This window comes from Vanellus vanellus (genome assembly GCF_965231255.1).
Source record: "Vanellus vanellus genome assembly, chromosome: 12".
Taxonomy (NCBI): Eukaryota; Metazoa; Chordata; class Aves; order Charadriiformes; family Charadriidae; genus Vanellus; species Vanellus vanellus.
In genome coordinates, this window is record NC_138917.1 from 20,825,185 (window position 1) to 20,849,377 (window position 24,193).

At 41.3% G+C, this 24,193-nt stretch overlaps 1 protein-coding gene across 4 annotated transcripts in view; it reads right to left on the reverse strand.

Annotated features, from left to right (window-relative positions):
- Positions 1 to 7,024: 7,024 nt before the first annotated feature.
- PHAF1 (phagophore assembly factor 1) overlaps positions 7,025 to 24,193 on the reverse strand; it is a 38,261-nt gene continuing 21,092 nt past the window's right edge. Inside the window, exons 8-19 of one of the 4 annotated variants that reach the window (XM_082489435.1) lie at positions 23,297 to 23,394; positions 21,500 to 21,612; positions 19,354 to 19,487; positions 18,674 to 18,757; positions 18,026 to 18,108; positions 17,172 to 17,215; positions 15,066 to 15,109; positions 13,662 to 13,720; positions 9,544 to 9,616; positions 9,000 to 9,085; positions 8,621 to 8,866; positions 7,025 to 7,292 (exon numbers count right to left, since the gene is read on the reverse strand). In XM_082489435.1, the coding sequence (XP_082345561.1) occupies positions 7,277 to 7,292; positions 8,621 to 8,866; positions 9,000 to 9,085; positions 9,544 to 9,616; positions 13,662 to 13,720; positions 15,066 to 15,109; positions 17,172 to 17,215; positions 18,026 to 18,108; positions 18,674 to 18,757; positions 19,354 to 19,487; positions 21,500 to 21,612; positions 23,297 to 23,394 (1,080 nt within the window). In that variant the 3' untranslated portion in view covers positions 7,025 to 7,276. Of the gene's footprint in view, positions 7,293 to 8,620; positions 8,880 to 8,981; positions 9,086 to 9,543; positions 9,617 to 13,661; positions 13,721 to 15,065; positions 15,110 to 17,171; positions 17,216 to 18,025; positions 18,109 to 18,673; positions 18,758 to 19,353; positions 19,488 to 21,499; positions 21,613 to 23,296; positions 23,395 to 24,193 lie in introns of those variants that run through there. The other 3 variants (XM_082489436.1, XM_082489438.1, XM_082489437.1) reach the window with 3 other exon arrangements.

Consider the following 24,193-nt stretch of genomic DNA (forward strand, 5'->3'; position numbering starts at 1 on the left):
CGTTCAACAGCATCTGATCTCTTTTGCCATCTAATCCAGATCTTCAGAAGGTTTGCATCTGGAGAGATCCTTTGGCCTTCAGTTGTGAGGGTAAAACCACACAGAGCTGCTGCTTGCGTCACATTTGGGAGTGTCTTCAAACCAAAGGAAAACTTGTCAATGACTGGACTGGTTCCTATAGACCTTGGTGCTCTTGCCTGGCATACAGTCAACTGCAAAGAGCAGCCAAGGCTTTTCATATTGCTGTGGGTGTCATGTGAAGGGAGAAAGTAGTCTTCAGACAAAAGAGCTTCAGCATAAAAGCCTTTCTAAATTTATTGCAAGAAAACAAAAACACAAAGCATCCTTCTGTTGGACTTCCAAAGTTTCAGTCAGTCTGTAACTTCGTATTTTAAGCATCAGACAAGAACACTGGATTGCTTAATTTTTCAGAAAACACGTCAATACTTTGAAGCATTTTGTTTTTTCCAGCCGCAGATTACCTTAAAAGAACATCCTTGTCTTGGACATCACACAGGAAGTAAATTCCTCAAGATCGGGGTTAAAAAGCTATGAAATTCATGGGGCAAAGAGTTTGAGTTCACCTCTGATACCGTGCTAATTCTTCTCCCCCTCAATAAAAGTCCTACCCGTCAGAGACGTCCCGATGCCATCCCTCTTCAGGCGGGCACATACACACAGCTTTGAAGGAAACTACAATCAGTCATGAATATCCAGGAAGTTGCTTTCCCTTAAACAGAGCCTGCGGCACAGCTGCATTTCATATCTGGCTATAACCCTCCTCCCACCCAGCAGCAGTCTGGGCTCAGTACTCGTATTAACTATGCACATCATGGAGGGAAGCAAGCTGGTAATAGCTATTGGTAGACTATTAACAAGTCTGACATGTTATCCTCATCATAAGGAAAGGTCGGCTATATAGAAATCAAAAGACCATGCGTTGATTTGGGATATTTTCAGGATGCAATCCTGAAATACAAAATGCTCCTGTGAGCGTTCCAAGGAGCTCTGTAGGGTGTGGAAATAAGCCGGAGCCTTGCTGGTGGGAGAAAGTCAGTCACACCTCTGTATGCTAACGTGTGCGATACTTGGGTATTTATGAGCTTGTACGGAAACGTATTACCTGTGATTAGTTTACAGTTTGGGAAATTATTTATACCATAATTAAAAGACAGCATGCTGATGTGCCTCTAGTTGTCAGAGTGAGTCTGTCAAGTACATCTGCAACCATGTCATAAGACTATCACTACATGTATTTTTCATGAAGACAGCAACATGAAAAATACATTATTCATTCTTTTAGATAACTCGGTAAATCTTTCCTTATGCTGCACTTAATTCAATGGCAGTGACAGAAAAATAAACACGGCTTACCTTATGATTTCCTACAAGGCAGCTAGTCAGGTTCAGCAGTCCTTATTACAACCGTCCTTTTAAGCTTGGAGATGTATAGAGATTGGCTCCTCCCTCTATAAAGTCTTCAGATCTGCAATCTACCCACAATATAGCATTAATGAGTGCATTTTGTCCCAGATCAAAGTTGTTGTTCAACATCCACCTGTGCCAGAGCATACCCTCGTAGCCGGCAGAAAGAGAACTAGAGCAAACTGTTTACTCTGTTGTCTTAGTCTATGGAATAGTTTATTTCTTTTATCCACTGAATACTAAATCTACTAATGAAAGATACATCTGCTTTTGTTCTCCAGCCTCTGCTGCATGGCCTGTTTGGCCTGGTTTTAAAAGTTTCCATTTGCTTCTACAGTTGAGCTGGAAGTTTACAGACCCCAAATATGAGCCATAATACAGCAGGGAAATACTGGAGAGCAGTGCTGCATCCCCTGCAGTTTATTAAATTCTACTTACTGCTACAGTAGGCAAAAAGTCTTTAACTTCACCCAAGCTGGAGATTGTTTCCTAGAAGATGGGGTCTTTTCAGAAAATCCTAAAACCCTGGGTGCGTATGAGAACTGGCAGGAAGGACCCTCTACCAACCTTTCTGATGCATCTCAGAAAACCAAACCCATCCATTTCACAATGAAGTTCTGAGTGGCTTTTATTAACCGGCTAATTCAATGCACTAGTCGGGGTTTTGCTACAAAGCCTTGCCTGGCAATTTTTTTCACGACTAACTCACGGGGAAAAAAGAAAACATAAAAACACCCTAAGTGGGTTCCACCAGTAGCAGGGAAAGCAAGCAGACTTCCTCGAGACAGACATAAACATCTGAAGCTAATACAGTACAGTAGGGTTTATTGAATCCCTGGGACCCACACACAGTCAAATTTTGTTCCTACTGTACATAAGTAGCCAGATTTGGTCACTATAACGAGCAGGGCTGGCTTGAACCGCACATTCAGCACCTCCGAATGCATCCATGAACACATAAACTGGTAGCAAATGCCAAGACCCATCGTTTGGTCAGACATCATAAAAAACTGACTGACTTAGACATCATAAAAAAGAAAGCCAAAAACGGCTCTGAAGCAATTGAGTGTTAAAATATTGTGCTTCCTGCCTGCAGCTTAATTATTCATCTTTCTACAGCAGGTCCTCGGAAGCAAACCCCAACTGCAAAATCAAACAGTACAAAAGAATTGAACAGCTCAGAGAATCCTCGTGAAATATTGGCACTGAGAACACTTCCACGAGAGTGCCGAAAGACCATCAGAGCCGGGGGGAGGGGGGAGGAGGAGTCTACCCCAAAGCCCGCTTCGAAGAACTGCCGAGCTCCTGAGTTGTATCTTTCAGCTGTAGTTGCAGGTCTCAACAGCCCTGAAAACTGACCCCCCCACATTTCCTTAACGAAGCTACTAACTCTACTGACACTCGACAAAACCAGTAAAACGTTAAAATACAACTTTCCGTGACTTTGAAGGCTTATGGTCAGTAAGAAAACCGTATCAAGGAACCGGAGAGGAAACTAAACCCCAAAGGACGAGTGCGTCCGAGTCCCTCCAAGAGCAGCCAACAGCTCCCCCACCAGTCCTGACCAGCCCAACGCTCTCTCCAATTCATCCAGACCCAGCTCATGGATCTTCTCTCTCTCCCTCCCCTTCTCAGCCCATCCGTTGACCAGCCCGGTCCTGACACCAGGGTAAAAAACGTAAAATAACACAGGTCCACAGTGATTGCCTTGTCCCCAGGGGGGGCTTAGCAAGCTGGGTGGAAATAAAGCCATGATAGCAAGACGAAAGGAACATAGAAACAAAAGAGAAGTGAGAAAACTTAGTAGCCTCCACATCTATAGATGCAACTCTGCGAGGAACAGGGCAATCTCGGGATTTCAGGGGTTGTTTTTCAAAAAGAGACCAGCAGAGGTGAAAAGGCTGTTTTGTGATTCAGGCTGTTTTGATTACTTAGTTGATGAGACTGCACACTGCATAATCATGCAGGTGGGTTTTTTTTTTTGTGATTGGTATTTAAAATAAATGCATCTCTAAAGGATATTAATACTGAAATGAAAGTTAAGCACTAAGTGGAATATGTAGCGTAGGCGTGAAACATTAAGGCACTTAAAACCGGCTTCCAAAATTGCAATATGCAGTACTTTTAAATGATCAAACTAGTAACATTTAAAGGGGAATTAATTAGGGTATGAAAGAGAAAAGTTTACATTAAAGCATTACAGTCTAGTCCAGAACAAAAGTTACTGTTATAACGGTAACTCACACCACAGTAAATGACCTACTCTGCAAACTCCAGCTTACCTTGCCCCGCTGTTTCAAGCGGTCAGTGTTCCCGGATCATGAAAAGGACTGATTTTGCCTGCTGGAAGAATACACGTCCCCACAAACAAAACAGAAGCCTTGGATATAAGGTTTGGCAGATAAAACATTTAAACAGTGACTTTATTAGTTACAGCTAAAATTCACGTAGGTAGAGAATACAGTATTTAAGTTCAACCTGAGCCCTCCAAGTGACACATCCCCCCCCCTGCAAAACCCAATCCCTTTGTAGGTGCAGTTTTCACTCGGTGAACTGGTTATACCCTGGCCTTGAACAAAGCCCCCTTCATTAATTCCCGATCCTATTTCAGTGCTGAAGTGTTACATCTTCAGTAAGCTCCGTTTTTAATTTCCCCTTATTTTGCTTCAACCTTACCTTATCTCCAAAACATCCCAAGCCATACCTTACATGAAAAGAACCAACCAGAACTAATTTGTAGTCTATTAACCCCCCAAACACACAGTGATGTAGTTATTTGGCTAAACGTGCTGTGTCAGGTTGTGTCTGACTGGATCAGCTAGAGAGGAGAGCGCCTTTGTATCCGTGTAATCAAAATAAAGGAAGTAAAATAAAACCTGTTTATGGGGCAAAAGTTGACGTGGACAATTGTATCTGCAGAGTTATGCAGAATAGCTTTTTTTTTTTTTTTTTTATCATGACACCAAAAATTATTCTGAACTCAAAGAACACAACCAGCCCGTGTGAAATTCTGCCATATAGGACATCTTAGTCCTTGTCCGAATACTCCGGAGAAAGCAAATAGCCTTGGACATCACCTTTCCTTCAAAATACCAGCCGCACAGCTTCACACACATGCAGATTTACTCTTGTACACATTTGGAGCCGTCAAACGCAAAACCTAACAGAAGTTCGGCTTAGCAGAGCTGCGAAGTGACTAACAGGTTCTAACAACAAAGTCAATGGGAAGCAGGCACCAACACCCTCGGCTTCCCTTTGGAAAACGCCAGCTGGAGTCTAACCTCCAGCCAGCCCCTCATCGCGATGAATCACCATCTCGCTGTAACGCTGAGCTGTTGGGGAGATTTTGTTTTAAACAAATTTGACGGGAGTTCTGGAATACGAAGGAGCATGAGCGCATGAATCAGTTCTCACACACCACCAGATTACTATTTCGGCAAAAAAATATGTTTAGAATTAGAAGCGTGACAGTTCCTGGCAACAGAAAATCGGGTTTTCTTGACAGGAACTGCATTTTGGGGAAGAGAGGGTTCTAGTATTACACAGCAGCGCTGATCTATATAGCACTGCCCATAATAGTCACAGGAGCCCAGGGACTGCTTGCAGACCTAGAGAATACGGGAAGGAATGTCAGCTTCACCTTCAAAAAGAAGGGCACAACAATCAGTTTTATTCAGTATAAACAAATGAAATACTGTGGAAAATAATGCAATATTCAAGATAAGCAGACACCCATGCAAACTCTTAATTTCTATACAAAGGAAAAAGGCACACATCAAAATGGGATCATATGCACAATGTGTTTTATTAAAAATGCAATTGTACTTAACATTATATCAAACAGATTTATCATATGAAACCAAAGTGATGGACCACCAACGCACACGTTGCCAACATGCAGGATCTGTATCAAACCATACGCAACTCCAACAAAGGCACCTGCTGAGATGGGGTCTGACACAGCCCGAATCTCTGGATTCCTTTGGGAAGGGAAGGTGATGCACCCAGCCCAGCTGGCCCGGCAGAGCGCGAGCTGGCATGCTGCTGCACCCTGAGCACCCCTGGGCAAGGAACAGCATTCGGCTCAAACGAACAGCCTCGGCCCAGCCCTTCCATCCTGCCACGCTGCCATCCTCACCCTCTCCCCCAAAGCTCCTCCATTCCCTATTCCTTCCTCTCTTCATTCTGCTGATTCAAAACCACCATCGGTCCCCCTCACCCAGTCCTAAACTTTTCATCCTGGCAAGTCCTTAAGTCTCCACACCAGCTCCCCTGATCCCCTGTGTTTCCAGCACAGGAAGAGCTTGGCTTGGCTTAGTCCAAATAGCAGCAAACCAAATCAAAACAGCTCCGAGAAGCGAGCCACGCACAGCTGTGATCGCAAAGGAAGGGCGAGGAAACCTAAAAGAGCTGCTCTATGTTACCTCCCTGTGCCTTTCTTCAGCTCTGCCTCTCCCAAAAGTCAAATGCTTTGTGCTCAGCCCACCCACAGCAGCCAAGATGCAAAGTTGCCTTTAATTTTTGTCTGTTACAGGGGAATTTTTCGAGATGAAGGGACTGACCTAGAGAAGTATCTGGGCTGCTAAGAGAGCACATTTTGTTATCTACACTGTTTTAATCACTTTGACTCACCAGTCTATTACAAGTGAAGATGGGAGTCACTGAAGTTGTTAAATACCTTTGGTTAGCTGCTGCCGCTGACATCCTGTCCTAAGTCTCAAGGTGCATGCTACAACAGCAGTCCTGACCTCGCGCTTCTGAAGAATTTCAACTGAATATGCTTGAGAGCGGGATATTGGTAGCATCTGCGTAGCCATTACTCAAACCGTTCCATCAAGAATTTATCTCCTCCTGCAGCTAATCTGGAGCCTTTACTGGAAAAGGATTAATTAAAATTAATTTAAATTATTAGCGGGATTGCTGTCATATTTTAGTAACAAGCATAAGCATGCACACCACCTCAATTCAGAGATCATAAAATTCTCCAAGAGCACACTGAGCCAAGCACCATGCAAGGTCATTTTATATTCCCGACTGAAGGATGCTAGAGGAGGGCAAGCTAAGTGCTCTACCCTTCATTACGCAGCCAGTGTGGGAGAAATGCGGATGGAAACAGGAGTCCCATTCCTTATGCCCTGCATTAACCTCTACGCTACTTCAGGGTAAGCGTATGTTCAACGCTTCTCGTGTTAAAGTACCTGTGGGCGCAAGAAAACGGTATGAGAATTCACTTTGCTCCTTTTACTGCAGACGTTTCTTCCCTTCTGTTGTGCAATATTCAAACTCTTTGAAGCCTGATTGATTTTAGTGATACCCAAAGGCTGACGACAATCACATTTTTGTAATGCAACAACCGCATTTTTGAACACAATACAGAGCCACGGTGTTATTTACCACGCTTCTAAGATTTGCCTTCTCCACTTCGGGGCAAAAAATTATAATATGCTTTCATGTATCTACTAGGAAACAGACTGCAAGCTATATTAGTTTTTGTATCACTTCTTCAGAGATCATACTGTATCAGCTGTAAAGGAGGAACACTAGTCAGGTACTTCAAATATAACATCTGAAAGACAGCAAAATAAAAAGGACTAATTGATAAGAAAAAAAAGCAAAAACATCCATGACTTTATTACAAAAACACCCAGCAACTGTATTTAACACAAAAACAGTAACTGAGAGTCTCATTTTATTTTTCTTTCAGTGTACATGCTCATTATTATTCCATTTAATTTACAGAAGGGCTATGTAAAATGAAATTAAAATTAGAGAGGAAACAAAAGGAAGGTTGAGGCATAGAATTTTCTTAGCAAGCAATGATCACAGGAGACAGCACAGATTGAACAGGGATTCAACAGGAGTGACACCTAGGGATAAAGGTAAACAGTAACTTTTTCCTTATCCATTAGATTCTCCATGGGGCTTTTGTGTTTGTTTTAGCAAAACAGTTTAGAGTATCACAGTATACAGGAAGACTAAATGGCAAAGAACGTCTCACGCACACACACACCACATTTATCCCTGCTACTGGTCCAGGATCCAAAACTTCAGTTAACATTCCATTTCCTATCTCTCATTCATTGATAAACTATACAGGATTACACTGTACATGGAGTTAAAATTACAAAAATGTCATATTTACAAAATCTGTACACACATAGTAAAACTCACAAAATTGTCATCTATGTATCACAAGTTGCTACACCAAAATATTAAAAATGGGATAAAATTATACATTTCTCTTGTCCATTTTTAAAAAGGGTTCAATATTTCAAAGACAGACCACCTATTTCCCCCAAATAAGACTGGTAAGAGAACTAGAAACCTAAAGTATCCTCCTGGGATAAAATGTCGCGAGCAGCATCTCCCAACTAGAAAGAAGCCTATATCCTGTCTGCTGGGGTGGGGTGTGCAGTTAGCATATATGTACAGAAATGGTGAAACTACAATAAGGATGTCTTTGGCTAAACCTTTGGCATAAATTAAAATCATACATCAAAAGTTACAGAAAAGGTTTTCTCGGTGATGGCAGAGCTCGGGGATTTCTTTCTCAGACACTATTATATACAGCTTGTCTTTCTCTAAGGAACCAGAGGAGGAAGAAAGGATTTCAGAACAGAGGCAAATGAGGCAACATCGTTTCTTCATTAAATTTTTCTGTAGTATGAAAAATTGTATCAAACCTTTTCACTAAAACACAATTCAATCATAGAAACAACCTCTTCCAGAATTTTTTTTTTTTTTGAAACTGCATATGAAAAAAAATTAGTAAACGAGCCATGGCAGAAAAAAATTGTTTCAGCATATCAAGTACATATTAGTGCAGGAAGGTGGATAAATTTGATCCACTGTATAAATAAGCTTTATGCGCAGCGTACATTAAATAACCATCACACCCCACTCACACCCAGTACACAGATGCTCCTCAGTGAAGATAAACGTTTATCAAGTAATTAAAGTGTATGTAGTGCAAATGTTACAACCAAGTATTATGCACATGCTACTTGCTTGGTTTAAAGTTACACAAAGATGTGGTGCCTGAAATCATGGACATATATACATCCTTGTCACACTTGGTACAATGTCCTAAGCCACAGAAATACCGATGTGTTTATATCTATATATACACACACACGTTTTCTTAAAATGTGACCACCACATCAATACAGTAACACAAACAGACTAAAATCAATACCTGCTTCCAGATGCTCCAAGGCTCAGAAAGTTTGTGCTTCTAACTCTTGCAGTCATTACGTGCCCCTCTTCCATCTCCCCCTTCTGCCAGCTGAGAAGGGGGGACAGTCTCTTCAGGTCTGTGCTGCATAGGATGAGGGCAACGGAGAGGAATAAACGACGGCACAGGCACCTAAGCTGCTTTCCTCCATCAACAGTTCCATGCCCCATGATGAAGGGTTGAGAGAATTTCCCCTCCACACCGCTCCTGGGTGGAAAGGCTTATTGAAAAAAAAAAAAAAATCATAACGTGCTTTCCATATTATAAGTGGCAGCAAATCAAGGCACGCTGTACTAATTCTGTAGCATTGAGATTAGCTGACTTTGCAGGGGATGCTCACTGGGGAAGGTCCGATGTTCTCAACTGGCTGCTGGGCCGTGTTGGGCCATACAGAGTAACAGAAGCTATGTGATTATTCTGCATCACCTGCAAAGAGACGGCAGGGGAAAAGGGAAATTAAAAATTTGTACACCAAACAGGAACTCAGAAGAGTGAAAACGGCAAATGTGGAACTGATCTCCCTGAAAAAAAAGAAATCCCAACGACGAAAGAATGCAACAACCACTTGGCTAGTTCCTAAAAATGGTCTCTAGGTTTCCAGGACGCATCTAAACACCAGCACACTCCACCAGGACTCAGAGCTGAGCGCACGTATCTCCTGCTAGTAGGAGTTCTAGGTGACAAACTTGAAGTGCCAGCTTTAGCATGCAAATGTACAGCCTCAGAGAAGATGTTGGAAAGTTGCCTGTTTCTGCCAATAAGCTTTAAAAATACAGCCACTCCCAAGCACTGGCTCTTATTGAAATGGGAAATAAGAAGCCAATCATCATAACAGCAAACTCATCTTCTCTTGCTCACACAAATATGGAAGTTTTTCTCCTAACCTCAAAGATCATTCGTTGCAGTCCAAAGCAAAAGGTTGACCCAAATGGGTTAGTGTTGTTCGGAGATGACGACCTGAACAGAAGAGAGGAAAAAAAAAATTAAAAAAAATATGGATGTATGAGGATCAGGAACTTCTTTGGGAAGAATATTAGTAATATAAGGTAAATTATGGCATCTTTATCATGGCTTTCATCAAAATAATGTAAATCTATGTTATCACAGAATCACAGAATTTCAGAGTTGGAAGGGACCTCTAGAGATCATCTAGTCCCACTCCCCTGCTAAAGCAGGATTGCCCAGAGCACATTACTCAGGACTGCATCCAGGCGGGTCTTGAAAATCTCCAGAGAAGGGGACTCCACAACCTCCCTGGGCAGCCTGTGCCAGTGCTCTGTCACCCTCACCGTAAAGAAGTTTTTCTGTATATTTGAACGGAACTTTCTGTCTTCTAACTTGTGCCCGTTACCCCTCGTCCTGTTACTTGGAACCATTGAAAAGAGCCTGGCTCCATCCTCCTTCAACCCACCCTTTAGATACTTGTACGCCATAATAAGGTCTCCCCTCAGCCTTCTCTTCTCCAGGCTAAAGAGTCCCAGCTCTCTCAGCCTTTCCTCATAAGGCAGATGCTCCAAGCCCTTAATCATCTTAGTTGCCCTTCACTGGACTCGCTCCAGCAGTTCCCTGTCCCTCTTGAACTGGGGAGCCCAAAACCGGACACAGTATTCCAGTTGTGGCCTCACCAGTGCAGAGTAGAGGGGGAGAATGGCCTCCCTCGACCTACTGGCCGCACTCTTCCCTATGCAGCCCAGGATTCCATTGGCCTTTTTGGCGACAAGGGCACATTGCTGGGCCATGGATAATTTACTGTCTACCACAACCCCCAGATCCTTCTCCTCAGAGCTACTTCCCAGCAGGTCCGCCCCTAACCTGTACTGGTGCCTAGCATTCTTCCTCCCCAGGTGCAGGACCTTGCACTTGCTTTTGTTGAACCTCATTAGGTTCTTCTCTGCCCAGCTCTCCAGCCTGTCCAGGTCACGCTGGATGGCAGCACGGCCCTCTGGGGTGTCAGCCACTCCACCCAGTTTGGTATCATCAGCAAACTTGCTGAGGATACACTCTGTCCCCTCATCCAGGTCATTAATGAATATATTAAACGAAATTGGACCAAGTATTGACCCCTGGGGGACACCACTGGTTACAGGCCTCCACCTAGACTCTGTGCTGCTGATCACAACCCTCTGAGTTCTGTCCCGCAGCCAACTCTCAATCCACCTCACTGTCACCTCATCTAGCCCATACTTCCTCAGCTTCCTGATGAGGATGTCATGGGAGACAGTGTCAAAAGCCTTGCTAAAGTCAAGGTAGAGGACATCCACGACTTTCCCCTCATCCAGCCAACCAGTTATAACATCATAGAAAGCTATCAGATTGGTCAAGCATGATTTACCCTTGGTAAATCCATGTTGACCACTTCCAATAACTTCCTGTTCCTCAACGTGTTTGGAGATGACATCCAGAATGAGTCGCTCCATTACCTTCCCAGGGACAGAGGTGAGACTAACTGGTCTGTAGTTCCCTGGGTCCTCCTTCTTGCCTTTTTTGAAGATTGGAGTGATGTCAGCCTTCCTCCAGTCCTCAGGCACCTCTCCTGTTCTCCATGACCGTTCAAAGACGATGGAGAGTGGTCTAGCAATAACACCCGCCAGCTCTCTCAGCACTCGCGGATGCATACCATCAGGGCCCATGGACTTGTGAATGTCCAGCTTGGCCAAGTGGTCTCTGACACGGTCCTCCTCAACTGAGGGAAAATCTTCCTCTCTCCAGACCTTCCCCTTTGCCTTCAGAGTATGGGATTCATGAGGGACAGCTTTAGCAGTGAAGACCGAAGAAAAGAAGGCATTCAGTAACTCTGCCTTCTCTGTGTCTTCCACCACTAGGGCACCCGTCTCATTCACCAGTGGGCCTACATTTTCCCTAGTCTTCCTTTTTCTATTGATATACTGAAAGAATCTCTTCTTATTGTCTTTAACTGCAGTGGCCAGGCCGAGTTCTGATCGAGCTTTGGCCCTTCTCATTTTCCCCCTACATAGCTTTGTTATATCTTGATAGTCCTCATAAGTTGCCAACCCCCTTTTCCAGAGAATGTAAACTTTCCTTTTTTTCCTGAGGTCCAGCCAAAGCTCTCTATTTAACCAGGCTGGTCGTCTTCCCCGTCTGCTCGTTTTTTGAGACAAGGGGATGGCCTTCTCCTGCGCTTTTAAGAGCACCTGCTTGAAGTATGCCCAGCCTTCCTGGGCACCTTTGCTCTTCAAAACTGCCTCCCAAGGGACACTCTCGACCATGCTCCTAAACAGGCTAAAGTCTGCCCTTCAGAAATCCAAGGTGGCAGTTCTGCTGGCTCCCCACCTTACTTGATCAAGAATTGAAAATTCTATCAATTCATGATCACTCTGCCCAAGGCGACCTCCAACCTTTACATCCCCCACAAGACCTTCTCTGTTAACAAACAGTAGGTCCAGTAGTGCACTTCCCCTAGTTGGTTCCTTCACCAGCTGTGTTAGGAAGTTGTCTTCCACACACTCCAGGAACCTCCATGACTGTTCCCTCTCTGCTGCGTAGTATTTCCAGCAGACATCTGGGAAGTTGAAGTCCCCCACAAGAATAAGGACAGATGATCGTGAGACCTCTGCCAGCTGCTTATGTAACACCACTGCTAGACTCCAAGTGAGCCAGAGAATACCTCTGCTTAATGCCACAGTGCTGTTATTAACTCAGGGAGAAAGTAATCAAAAAGTTACTAATGACCTCTACAGGAAAACTCTCTTTCACTGAACTTGACCAGGAAGAACCCTGAAAATAAACAGATACATAGGAAGAGAAAAGCACCATGTAATTTTTGTGCAAGATTCCTTCCCACTCTTCAATCTACTTTGTTTCTCAGCCTTTACCAAATGTATTTGCTATACGTGGTCTATTAATTCACTGGTTTTATCGTGTTAAAAAATTGCCTTGTAAGATGCTGGATGCTGAAACAGAACAATCGAAGTTTCATTAAACAGTATTTTTCAAGATTAGTGTATCACTTGTCCTTCAGATATTTCCGATATTTTTTGGATCATATATATGACAGTAGCAGACTCCTGCTGACCACAATGGATTTTAGATTACAGAAAAAAAAAACCCACCCTAGAAAATATTTAAATTTTGGCTTTTCTTGTTACTGGTCAGTCTCTCAAATTGCATGTCCGAGACATTTGAGATGGGCTCAGTAAAGCAAACTCTGTTGAACTACTCTCTACAACACAGGTGAAAAATAGAACGCCTCTATGTAATCACTACCTCACCCCAGCTTTACTTCACATGGCTTCTGCTCTAATGATCTCATTGGAATAAAACAGGAGTAAAGGGAAGCAAAGGGCACAATGATTTAGAGGGGAAAAAAAAATAATCAAACTCAAAATCATACAAAAGCCTGATGAAAATACCTTGTTAGGTATATCTGAAATTGCTGCAGTATTTTCACATCACCCATGACTTACACTTGTCCTGAGATAAATCATAGTTTCGTATCGCATCACAGAATGGTAGCACTGTAAACAGATAATGCCTGTTTTACCCAACACCCACCTCAATCCCTGTCGAACCACAGCAGATGTAAGGACTATTCTACCTTCAGTCAGCCTAAAGGAACTGCAGGACTACCATGTATGTTTCTAAAAGCAAAACTTCTTCAGACAGACTGCTATCATATATACTACGCACTGTGCTGCATGATGTCATGCTGTTAAAATGCACATCACCAGTATAAAAAAGAAATCTACATTATGTGTTACACAAAGAGAAAGACTTCTTTATATGCTGCTTAGTTCTTCTCCAGATTTTACAGTTCAAGGAATTTTGGAAATTTAATTCCAAAATTCTCCAAGTTTTCATTCTGCACGTCGGTGTGTTTCAACTGAGAACAGCTATCTAAGTCTTGTCAGTGCCCAAAAAGTTGGAAACTATAGCACCAAAGCAGCCTAAAAGTAACCAGCGCAATAAACACACTTCCTCTGCCTAAATTCATCCTCTGTTACCAGCTCAATCCCTGCACAGCAAAACAGAGAGAGGTCTTTACCTGTGAAGTACCACTGGCTTCTCTACAGGATGCCCCAGAAGATCCTGAATACTGTCCCACTGTAAATATATCAAAGACTTTGTGTTAAAATGAGGCACGGGAAAACTCTTCTTTTTATCTAGGAAGGGAGTTCTGTACAGTTTTGTTTGTGACATGCTCATTTGCCAAATAAAATAGAGGTTGTATTTACAAAAGTATTTTGTGACTGAAGCCATACTCAGTATTGGAAACTATCTATTACGAGCACATCCTCTCAGGGTTTATTCCATTTTTGTTTCAAAATAGCTTTGAATTAGAATTAATATAAACAAATTCTATGGGTCTTATGGGTAAAACGTAGCTGGAAAGTCTTGTAGCATTTCAGGGATGTCTCAGAGAACAAAGCAGCTGTGGGAAACCTCAGCAAAACATCCTCTTACATACCTTTGTAGAGGGAAAAATAACATCACCGCTACCTCTGCCAAAAGCCTTTCCTTGATTTAAGCGACAAGTTTGGAAAAGAAGAGGAAAGCTGCACTATTTAATGATTGGGAATGTCCAGCAGTTTTCAGACTCTACACAGACTTAATAAGAAGCTGCAGTTTTACACACAAGACTGAATTAAGTCAAAGCAACAAAGGATGGAAGTAAATGAAATCAAAAAGGAAAGAACGGCAGCTTCCAGGTTGCTGACTTCAATTTTTTTCTTCCCAGTATGGAATCCAAAATTCACCAAGGAAAGCCTTCATTTGGCACCCCAGAGGCCGAGAGAGCAGCGCTGACCCTGGCTGAACGTTAACTGTAGAGACACTTCTGAAACACAGTTTTTGAGAAGTGTTTCAACTTAACGTAGCTCTCAAGTTGGGACATTCATTTAGGTAGTAATGCTATACAGCCTTCAAGGAGCGTGCTGTCATCAGGAGGGGTCACACTGGCAGTGACATTTTTGTAAGGCCTGCTGCTGCCTGAGAAACGTCCCGTTACTGGTCCCCTTCAGAAGAAACTGGAAGGGCATTGGATCCTTCTGATTAAATACTAAATGTCTTCAAGAGCTGCATTCAGTAGACAAGCTCTGTGAAAACTCTGTGTAGAAAGCTCTCTTCCAGCTAACATTCACCCGCCACCGCTAGTACTTTCCCATACCACTTATTTTACTGTTCGATTTCTCCTTGCAGCTATCTTAAAAATGCAAAGCATGCAATAATGCAATAATTTAGTTTACTCGAAGTGTGCTATTAGGAATGCCTTCAATCCCTACACAACAAAATGTTTAAACAACAAAACATACATTAACTTTTGGCCTGCAACTTTTTTTATTTTAAAACCACACGATACAACTGCTATTATTTCTTCAAAGCGCATTGCAAATTCAGAGATCATTTAGATGGTTTAAGAAGGAAAACATTTGGTTCTGCGCAGACTTACCTTGCTGTACGTTGTACATGTTTCAGTCTGTGAATCAGCACTATCTATGACAGAAAAACAGAAAAGTCTATATAGTTTATGCTTGAGCATTCTCCTATACAATCCCTTATTTTGGGAGATTAGTTCAGATAGCAGGAGACGTACAGGGATTAGATGAGCTCATATACAAGTTTACCAGCATTTACTAACGACCAGAATTGTCAACATCATCGATTAAATGCCAGTTAAGGCGATTAAACAAATCTGCCTATTTACAGCAAGTTCCAAGTTCTAACACTATACAAGTTTAAGCCGTAATCTTACGCGTAAGAATGTCAGCGTGAAAGGAACTACGTGTCTTTGCGCTAGGTGAACGTGCCTCATCGAGACAGCCTGACGTGCCGCTCGTCAAGTCCAAACACCCCACTGCACTTGGAAAGGAAGCTGCCTAAACTGACAGCTTAAGACTCAGGAGCTGGCAAGGGCTGAAATCAGCTAAAATGCCACTCTTTCAAAAACAAAAATAGCGGAGAGCTTGGGAATGACAGACCCCAGTAGCATTCCGGTGGAAAAAGAAGAAACCCCCAACCTTCTATTTATTAAATAATAAAAAAGCTGCAGGTGAGGACAGCATTGCATTTATGCCTACAGCCTTATAAAAATAGTTTGCTGGTGGTTTCAAGCACCATTTCATACATACATTTGGGGATTTCTGAACACTGAAAGCACCTTTCTGAAGCAGTGGGAATGAAGCTAGACACTAAACAGGTCAAGCACAGCAAATGGCCTTTAACTTGATGGAAAGCTCCTCTGTATTTTCCACCTGCTAAATAAACATGGTCTCTTTATGCTGAAAGAGTTTTATGTCTGCGCAAGTCGACCTCTGGCTGTCAATTTATTGTCTGAAGTTGAAGTAGAGAAGGGAGTTAATAAAGCTGCATCAGGCACCGCCACCAGATTTTAAAAGACAGGGTCTTCATAAATTTTATAACATTTGTTTACAACTTGTTACATGTCCTGAACATAAGCCAGAGATCAGAAAAGTCAGGTAAAACAAACCCAACCAACCAAACAGAAAACGAGACATGGAGAGATTCATAGTACTACTTGAGATGAATAAAAATAATTAACACCTTTGAAGTATTGCACAATAACCCAAGCGATAATAATTTAAAAAGTGAGCAGAATTTTCACATTCTCCTGGCTGAAGTACAAATCAACTTTCATGTAAGCTTGTATATACAAACTTCGTTTTTTCAGGTTTTTATTCCTCTACATGCTCAAACTGCTGTGACAGCCACGGGAGAATTGCGCTTTACACAGGTAACTGCTTTCAGTGAAAATTGGTCAAAATGAAGAGGCATCCCTGGCCAAAACCTAGCCAGCAGCCAGTATTCCCTGGATACTCAACACACACACACATTCCCAGCACACCTGTTAATTCTTACATTAAAGAAGTCTGCCTTGATCACTGTGACCTTCAATCAAATGAGGTTCCACATGCTTTGTTGAGATTACTTACGTGCACAGAGCCGGGCACACCTAAATATCTTGTAGAATTAAGCAGTACTGATTTTTCATATACGTATATGAATTTTCAAGTGGAGACTTTCAAGTGAAAACAACAGACATACTCTGTCTACAGCACACAGAGCCAACACATTCCAGATGTTCGTTCTCATTTCCAGCTAAACCAGTTTATATTAAATATCATGAATACGCCTTTCAAGAGCAAGTTCAACATTTCAAGTTCAACAGTGGATTGGACAGACCATCTCAGACTAACACAGCCTTACAGACTTTGAGGCTCCAGGTACAAGGCAATTGATTTTAGCAGAGTGGCAGCACTACAGAAAATTAGTGTTGTCGCAGCTAAATATTCGTATGATCCAAGTAAGTAAACATGGTAGTGTAAGTAAAACCAGAGAACTGATGAACTTGTCCTGAAGTATCTTTTTCACTTAAAAAATAGAAACCTAAACCCAAAATTTCTCCTGTCTCATGACGTTCACTGTTAGCATCCTCTGATAACGAAGGATGCACTAGAAATGAAAACGGACCACACCTCCTCTTTGAGTGTTTTGTGGTACATGCCCCCTGAAGCAGGACGACAGATGAACTACTCACCTCGCTTAATGACTAGCGGAATCTTGAATTCACAGCGATGGTAACTAGAAAGTGCAAATCGTAAAGCTATTAGAAAACAGAAGACCCAAAATAAACTGCATAGCACAAACTTAGGGCTCTTAATAACCAGTTTAATGAAAAGTCACATGAATAATAAATTGAGAGTCTCAATGCTAACAGATTAAAGAGAAACAGTTCTCATTTCCGTTTTCCACATCAAAAAAGGCAGCAGCCTGGCTATGTCCTAAAATAACTTTCTAAAGGATTCAAAAGGTCCTTCAGCACAAATTACTCTGCTATTACACAGAGCGGATGGAGAAATACTCAGTTTAGAAACAGTACTAAGTATTTCTCTATCACTAATGCCAACTGCCTGAAAACATGCTCGCTTTAATCAGACATCCAATCACTTACTCCTTAACTCATATTCTTCCCTTAAAGAGTTTACATTTTAAAAGCATATGTTCAGAAGCATAAGGGATTTATTATTTTTTTTTTAATCACTAGCTGAAATAATGTCAAGACAAAGCCAGCAGCCTACCTACCGGTAAACGGACACCCTTGCCAATATGAAGTTTGCCTCCAGCAAGAGAGTTTGCGCTTTATAGCTGGACCAAGAACTACCATACCTCGTTTACTTCTTTAAGACATACTTGACAACATAAAGGCAATTAAAAGTAAAAAGAAAACCATAAGAAGAAAAAGTGCTAATAATGGAGGCAGAAACCCCCACGGGTTACCAGATACACCAAAGACACTTGGGAAAAACTACTTGAATTCTATAAAAGGGACATAAGATTTCCTTTTCAGACGTTTTAAAACACTCTTTTACCGGATCAGTTCTTTACACTCACATGTTAAAGTTGTAATGACCAGGATAATTTGTATGCAGAACAAATTTCTTCACCTTGTGAGTGTTTGCATCAAAGAGAATATCCTGTTAAACAAAAAAGACAGACAGACATGAAGTGATGCGGATAGAGGAAGGTGGCTTTCCCCAGACTAACCTGAGGTTAGTTACAATAGTACCTGTAGAGAGTGATACGTATCTATCTCACTGGAACCAAGTGTAACTACAAAAAGTAGTATTTGAAAAATAAGACTATTTGTAAATTCAAAAAAACCACACATTTTCTCCAACACTCAATCACAACTGCAGTTTCATTTGCTAAAGTTGGCAAGTTTTCTAAGGAGGTCTTGGTTTTTTGGCATATTATTTACAGTAACATAGACTAAAGCAAAAGAGCTGTAAGGAGGGACACAAAGGTTGAACTACACCCCACAGCTCGGCAAACTTTTACAATTGGTGTTAAAATGCTACAGACTGAATTTGCAAGTGCTAGAGAAAAGTCAGTGGTGTTTTTCATACCCAGACATTCCTAAGGCAGCAATCGAGAGTTTTGCAGTTTCTCATTTCCCACAGCCTTTGGCCTTCTGGAAGGATTGCTGTGTAACTAAACCAGAACTTGACATGAATTTGTTTATGGAAGCTTCCCACTCACCACTCCAAGTGTGAAATAGTTGAAGAAGTAGTCATTGCACTTTGATGGGACCTGCTTATGGGGCGAGGGCGAATGGATTTTCATCTGCAAGAAACACATTTTTCAGATGTATTTAATGACACGAAGATGAATACCATTAACAACATCACTACATCCAAACAAATCGCCATAATCTCATTTGAAGTCCTTGTTCAAATGCACAAGATATCTGTGCTACACGACAGGACCATCAGGTGCTTACAGTAGCACAATGATACATCAATTTTTTTTCTTTAGTTACCTGAAGTAAAAGGTATATTTATATGCTGCTATGTAAAAACATCAAGAAAGGATCAAAGTATATGCTAAAGCTATTTTACCTAAAATATAATTAAAAAATAGGTAGTATACACCTGCTAAGGTTCATTTGGATTCAAAAGTGCTCCCATTTTTATACCGGTTAAAATGATGCTTTTTTTTTTTTATTATTTAAACAGATTTGCATCAATTTAGCTTAAAAAAGCTTTTTAAAACCAAAATTCTATAAGAGTTTCTCCTGGTCTATTGTACGTTAAGTGAAGCACTCAATTTGCGCTGCATGGAAGCTTGACCTCACTGGCCTTGCAAAACGCAGGCCCCGTCATTAAACTGAGACAGCACTGGCCAGAGACAAAGCCCTGTGCCTGAGTGAATTCCCTCACCTTATCTTCAGACTTGTAGAAGACTTTGTGGGGAGACCCCAGGGTGCTCAGCACATCCTGGCACGAATCACCAAAGTACACGCACCGCTCAAATACCCGCATCTTGGCATCGGCTAAAACACCCGGGCCACAACCTGAGGAACGGAAAACTTCCTGATCAGAGAACACATCAGCAAATCAACACCAAAAGCTCAGCATTCCTCTGTTTATCACAAACCAGATGCATTCCTTAGACGACAGCGCCAAAAGAAATTGAACCCTTTATTTTGCAACCGTTTAAAACATTTCTTATCAAAGTGATGTACGTGCTGACTGTTGCCCAGAGCCCCACCTTAACCTCCAACTTCAGCAATGCCATCTTCACCGCCTTGCCATTCACGTGAACGTGACTTGCTTTCCCAGTCAGTCTCAATTTGATCAGCTGGTTATTAGCAGTAAGTACCAGGAATTACTTCTATCCTTAAAATATTCTGCTTTAGCAACTAGAGGGGTATCTCCAGCTAAAAAAGTAAAGCCTGTGAAGTGAAATTCCTCATCCGTATTAACAGTATCAGAAAATATACATTCCTTACTCAGGATTCCCATAGCTTATTAAATCAATAGCAAAGATGTTCCTGCATAAACAATGTTAAAAATGGATCTTGCTGAATAGCCCTTACACAGATGAATGGCTGACATACGTTACTAGATGTTAAGAAATGGGAAGGTCTTAAAGCGTGTGACCTCATTTGCTTTCAGGAACGCAGCATCTTACATTTACGAGAATGCATGTGCACATATGCAGCAGTTACTGCAAAACACAGGATGTGCTCCGATTACACACTTAGCTTTTCTCACTATACATTATTTATGTAGCCAGTTACTCAATAAAATAAAACAGAAAAATCCAATTAAACTATCCTTGACTTCTTAAGCAAGAGTTACTTCAAATTAATACATTTGCAGAGAAACTGGTGCTAGAACAGATGTATTATATGTTCTACAAAGGAGTTTCTGCGAACTTTAGCAAGATGAGAACAGCACACGGCCAGATTGCCTCTCCGCAAGTTTTACTCTGAACATCAGTGATATTTATTGACAACATTTCCTTTAAGCTGCATATATATATTTTTAACTAAACTTGACACTCTACCTTAGAAGTGTCCGATTTCTCAAAATCATTTATATTATTAAGATGTTATAGCTAACTCCTTCCCTAGCCCACGAGGATATAAGTTCCCTGTCCTAGGCAGCTCTCCATTTTCTTCCTCTGTAAAGACAGAAGCAAAGTAACTTGAAAACATCTGCTCCATTTTTAGTCATAATTTTATTTTTTATTCTTCATCTTAATTTTTCTCCTTTTTAACTTTTGCATATTGGGAACATATTCCAAGCGTTTCCTCAATATACATACAGCTAGCAATCAGAAGAGGTCAAAAGTCGAGCCTGCTAATGAAAATTGTTAAAAACACCTCAGTATTTTTTCTTAAAAAGATTAAGTCTCAAGACATGGTGAACAAGGCTCCTTTGCAGTTATTATATCTTTTCCCTAATCCCTAAGCTCCTGCCCCCGTCTCTGAAAGCACACACAAGGAGAAGGTACTCATCAGCCTCTGTCACTTTCACTGCTGTCTCCTACAGCAAACGAAAATGGAATTAAATTTAAAGTGCAGTCTAAGGCTGCAGTATTGATGTAGTCTCTTGCTGGCATTTTTAAAAGCCTTCCAGAACTAATCACAAAAATATCGACATTATACAGCTCCCTGGAAACTCAGAAAAGGCACATGTACATAAGGTTTCTTGATTTCTCATGTTTTTTTCAATGATGTACTTGCTTTATTCTTTACTATTATGATGTACTTGTTTTATTCTACACGTACACCTGGAGAAAAACCCCATTTTTGCAAACAGACTCTAAGGACTTAGAACTACAGAGGCCAGGGCTACAGTCCCCCAGGATTTCTCCAGGGCCAGGGGAACGCAGCAGCAGACAGACTCACCTTGACAGGGCTGTTATTAGGTTTTGTTTCCAATAGTTCAAAATAAGATATATAGAACCCTTTGAAATCACCTGTGAAATCATCACAAATAACCTATGCTTAATTTATACAGGCTTATCCCTCTTTTCCTGAGGAAAGCAACCAATTCAGTGTTCTGTCACTAATACCTGCAGTGAGTAGGCGAAGCCGTAAACCTGAGGGTCCAGTTGCATCTCTCAAAACATCAACGTTCTCAGCGTACACATTACCAAGGAAACAGCTGAGGGGCATCAAAGGAGCCCTGAAACCAATCATAGAAAAAAAAATGTGAATGGGATTCACTTAATCTTCAAATTCTCCATTAACAAGCTGGTACCAGTTCACTGGAACAGAGCACGTTAATATTGACAAAGGTGCATTTAGCTCAGACTGAAGATTAAAAGTTATATTAAAAGACAAGGATCAGAAAGTCTGGGGAAAAAGGAATAGGAACAACAAGGCAGCACTCAAATACAGGACCTTTACTGTTAATGAAATAAACGCCAAGTTTCAAAGACTCCAGAAATTACAGAAAACGTATCTAGCCTTTGGATACCTGCTATGAGGATGTATCACTTCAGACTTCTCACAGGAAAACTGAGGTCACACAGTTTTTAAAGATACCTACTCCTTGCACAAGGCACATCACCCAACTGCAGCAGAAAAGCCTTCGCTGTGATGCTCTCAGGGAGCAACTCCACAGCCCACAATACGAATTCAGCTTGTGCAGATACATTGCAAACAATTGTGCTGCTTTACTGGGACAGCCCTCCTTTTAATTTGATTACAATAATATTTGAGAAAAAGGTAACAGCCTCAAGAAAGACATTTGCAATGGAAGGGCTGCTTTTCTGTGTGCTAGTTTGTATACGCTCTGTAAAATACGCTTTTCGTACATGAATTTCTCCTCTGTGTGAATGACTTGAGCTGAAAGTCAGGCTTTGAGCTCTCTCTCCCACACCCCCACACCCCCCCATGCGACAATCAGTGCTTTCGCTAAAGCCCACCATGCCACAGATGGGCACAGACAACACCACTTTTCTGAAGTGCACTTATTTCTAATTAGGAGACAATGTCTGCATAAACAAGGCTCTTTCCCTTCTGAGCAGCGATCCACAGATGTGTTAGTCTTCTCCTAGCATTAAAACACAATCCTCTCTGCAAAAACTACCACCTTCTCAGTTTGGGTATTTATAAGCTGAAAGGAAGAATTTACACAAGTCCTTTCACTTTTTCCTAGTAAAGGAATCTCAGGAACAGTGTTTTTAGAAAGAGCAAAGCGTCAGATGTTGTACAATACATTACTGCTTAAAAGACTGAATTCAACACCATAGAAAACATTAACCATATTAAAATAAAGCTATCCCATTAGTATTAAGGCATGAAGATTTAGTTTCCTTGGAATAGTAAGTTCAGTCAGGTAACTGAATTTATGGTATATTATGCATATAGCTTAAGCCTGAATATACTTATTTCATTACTTCTGTATAGCGAGAGAGTTGAAGAAGCTTGGTTGCCATAACATACATAGTACCAATAGACTACAAAATGACTGACTGCCTACACCAAGTTTGATTTGTCTAGGGAGAGGTCATCAACATGCAAACAAAGTCTACAGGAAGAATAGTCTAACTGCACGGCTACATTTCTTCCTTTACTTAATGAATTCATTTTCAGGTCAATTGAATTAGCCTACTACAGCTGAGCCAAGCTGAATTTATAGCAACATAAACCAAACCAACATTTGATCGGAAGGTCTGAGGACAATACCCGTGGAAATTTGAGAGAGGCAGGTATCTAAAGGCATTCCGCACACTACCAAATTCATGAGACGCAAAATTGAAAAATGAGATATATAATATATTTAGCATTCGCAAAGCCCTAAATAAACGGGTTAGAAAAAGTATATTTTAAATGATCAAAACAGCATGACCAGCTGTACGTACTTGGTATCCTGCAGACTGTTTCCGTTGTAGATGTACATACGTTTCACAGTCGCGCCATGGGGAATTTGCAGAGAGGCTAGACCATGGGCAAAGTTAGGCTGCGGGTGGACAAAATCATTCTTGTTACGTGACACAGCAGACACTTCAGGTCAAAGTCATAAATCACATTAGAAATACAATATATGCTTACCAATTCAGTTAAGTCTCTAGCCAAAGACATGGGGGAGGGAAAAAACCCCAACAACAACAACAAAAAACCCTTCTAGATGGTGTTTCTTTTCATGACACCACTCCTGGATTCCCAGGCTGGGGTGGAACGCTCACTATGTTTATCCACCAAAAGATGGCACTAGTCAGACAATGAGCCACATCCGTACTTAGAATTCAGGTTTTCTTGGTCTGGTCACTGGCAACTAGCAATATAAGTATTTGTACTGATACACTGTAGTTAAGTTCTAAGAAATTGGCTATATAAAAGGTAGAAATTCTTTTTTCGCTCCCACTGCATTAATTTCAGCCTTTTAACATTTTTGCTGGTTTGTAAAATGCCTTTATCTGATGAATAGAGACCCGTTCATTAAACAGATTTTCTGCTCTCCTTATCACCACTCTTACGCATATTGTTTTGACAGGCATTTTGAGCGTTCTCGTCAAATAGAAAGCACGCTAAGGAAGTCAGATTCATTCTTTCATTGCAGTAAGAGCATATTCCTTTCAATTTTGAAGATGACAAGACCTTTCTTCAACACTATCAATATACTTTGCTGGCACTGGGCAGAAAAGACACTAACTTTGTCACAAGCAGTCAACAGCAACAAGATGCGCAACCATTATCCTGGTCTACTTTAGCAGGATACCACGTAAAGTAAACACAAAAAGTTATTCCGATAAAAAAAA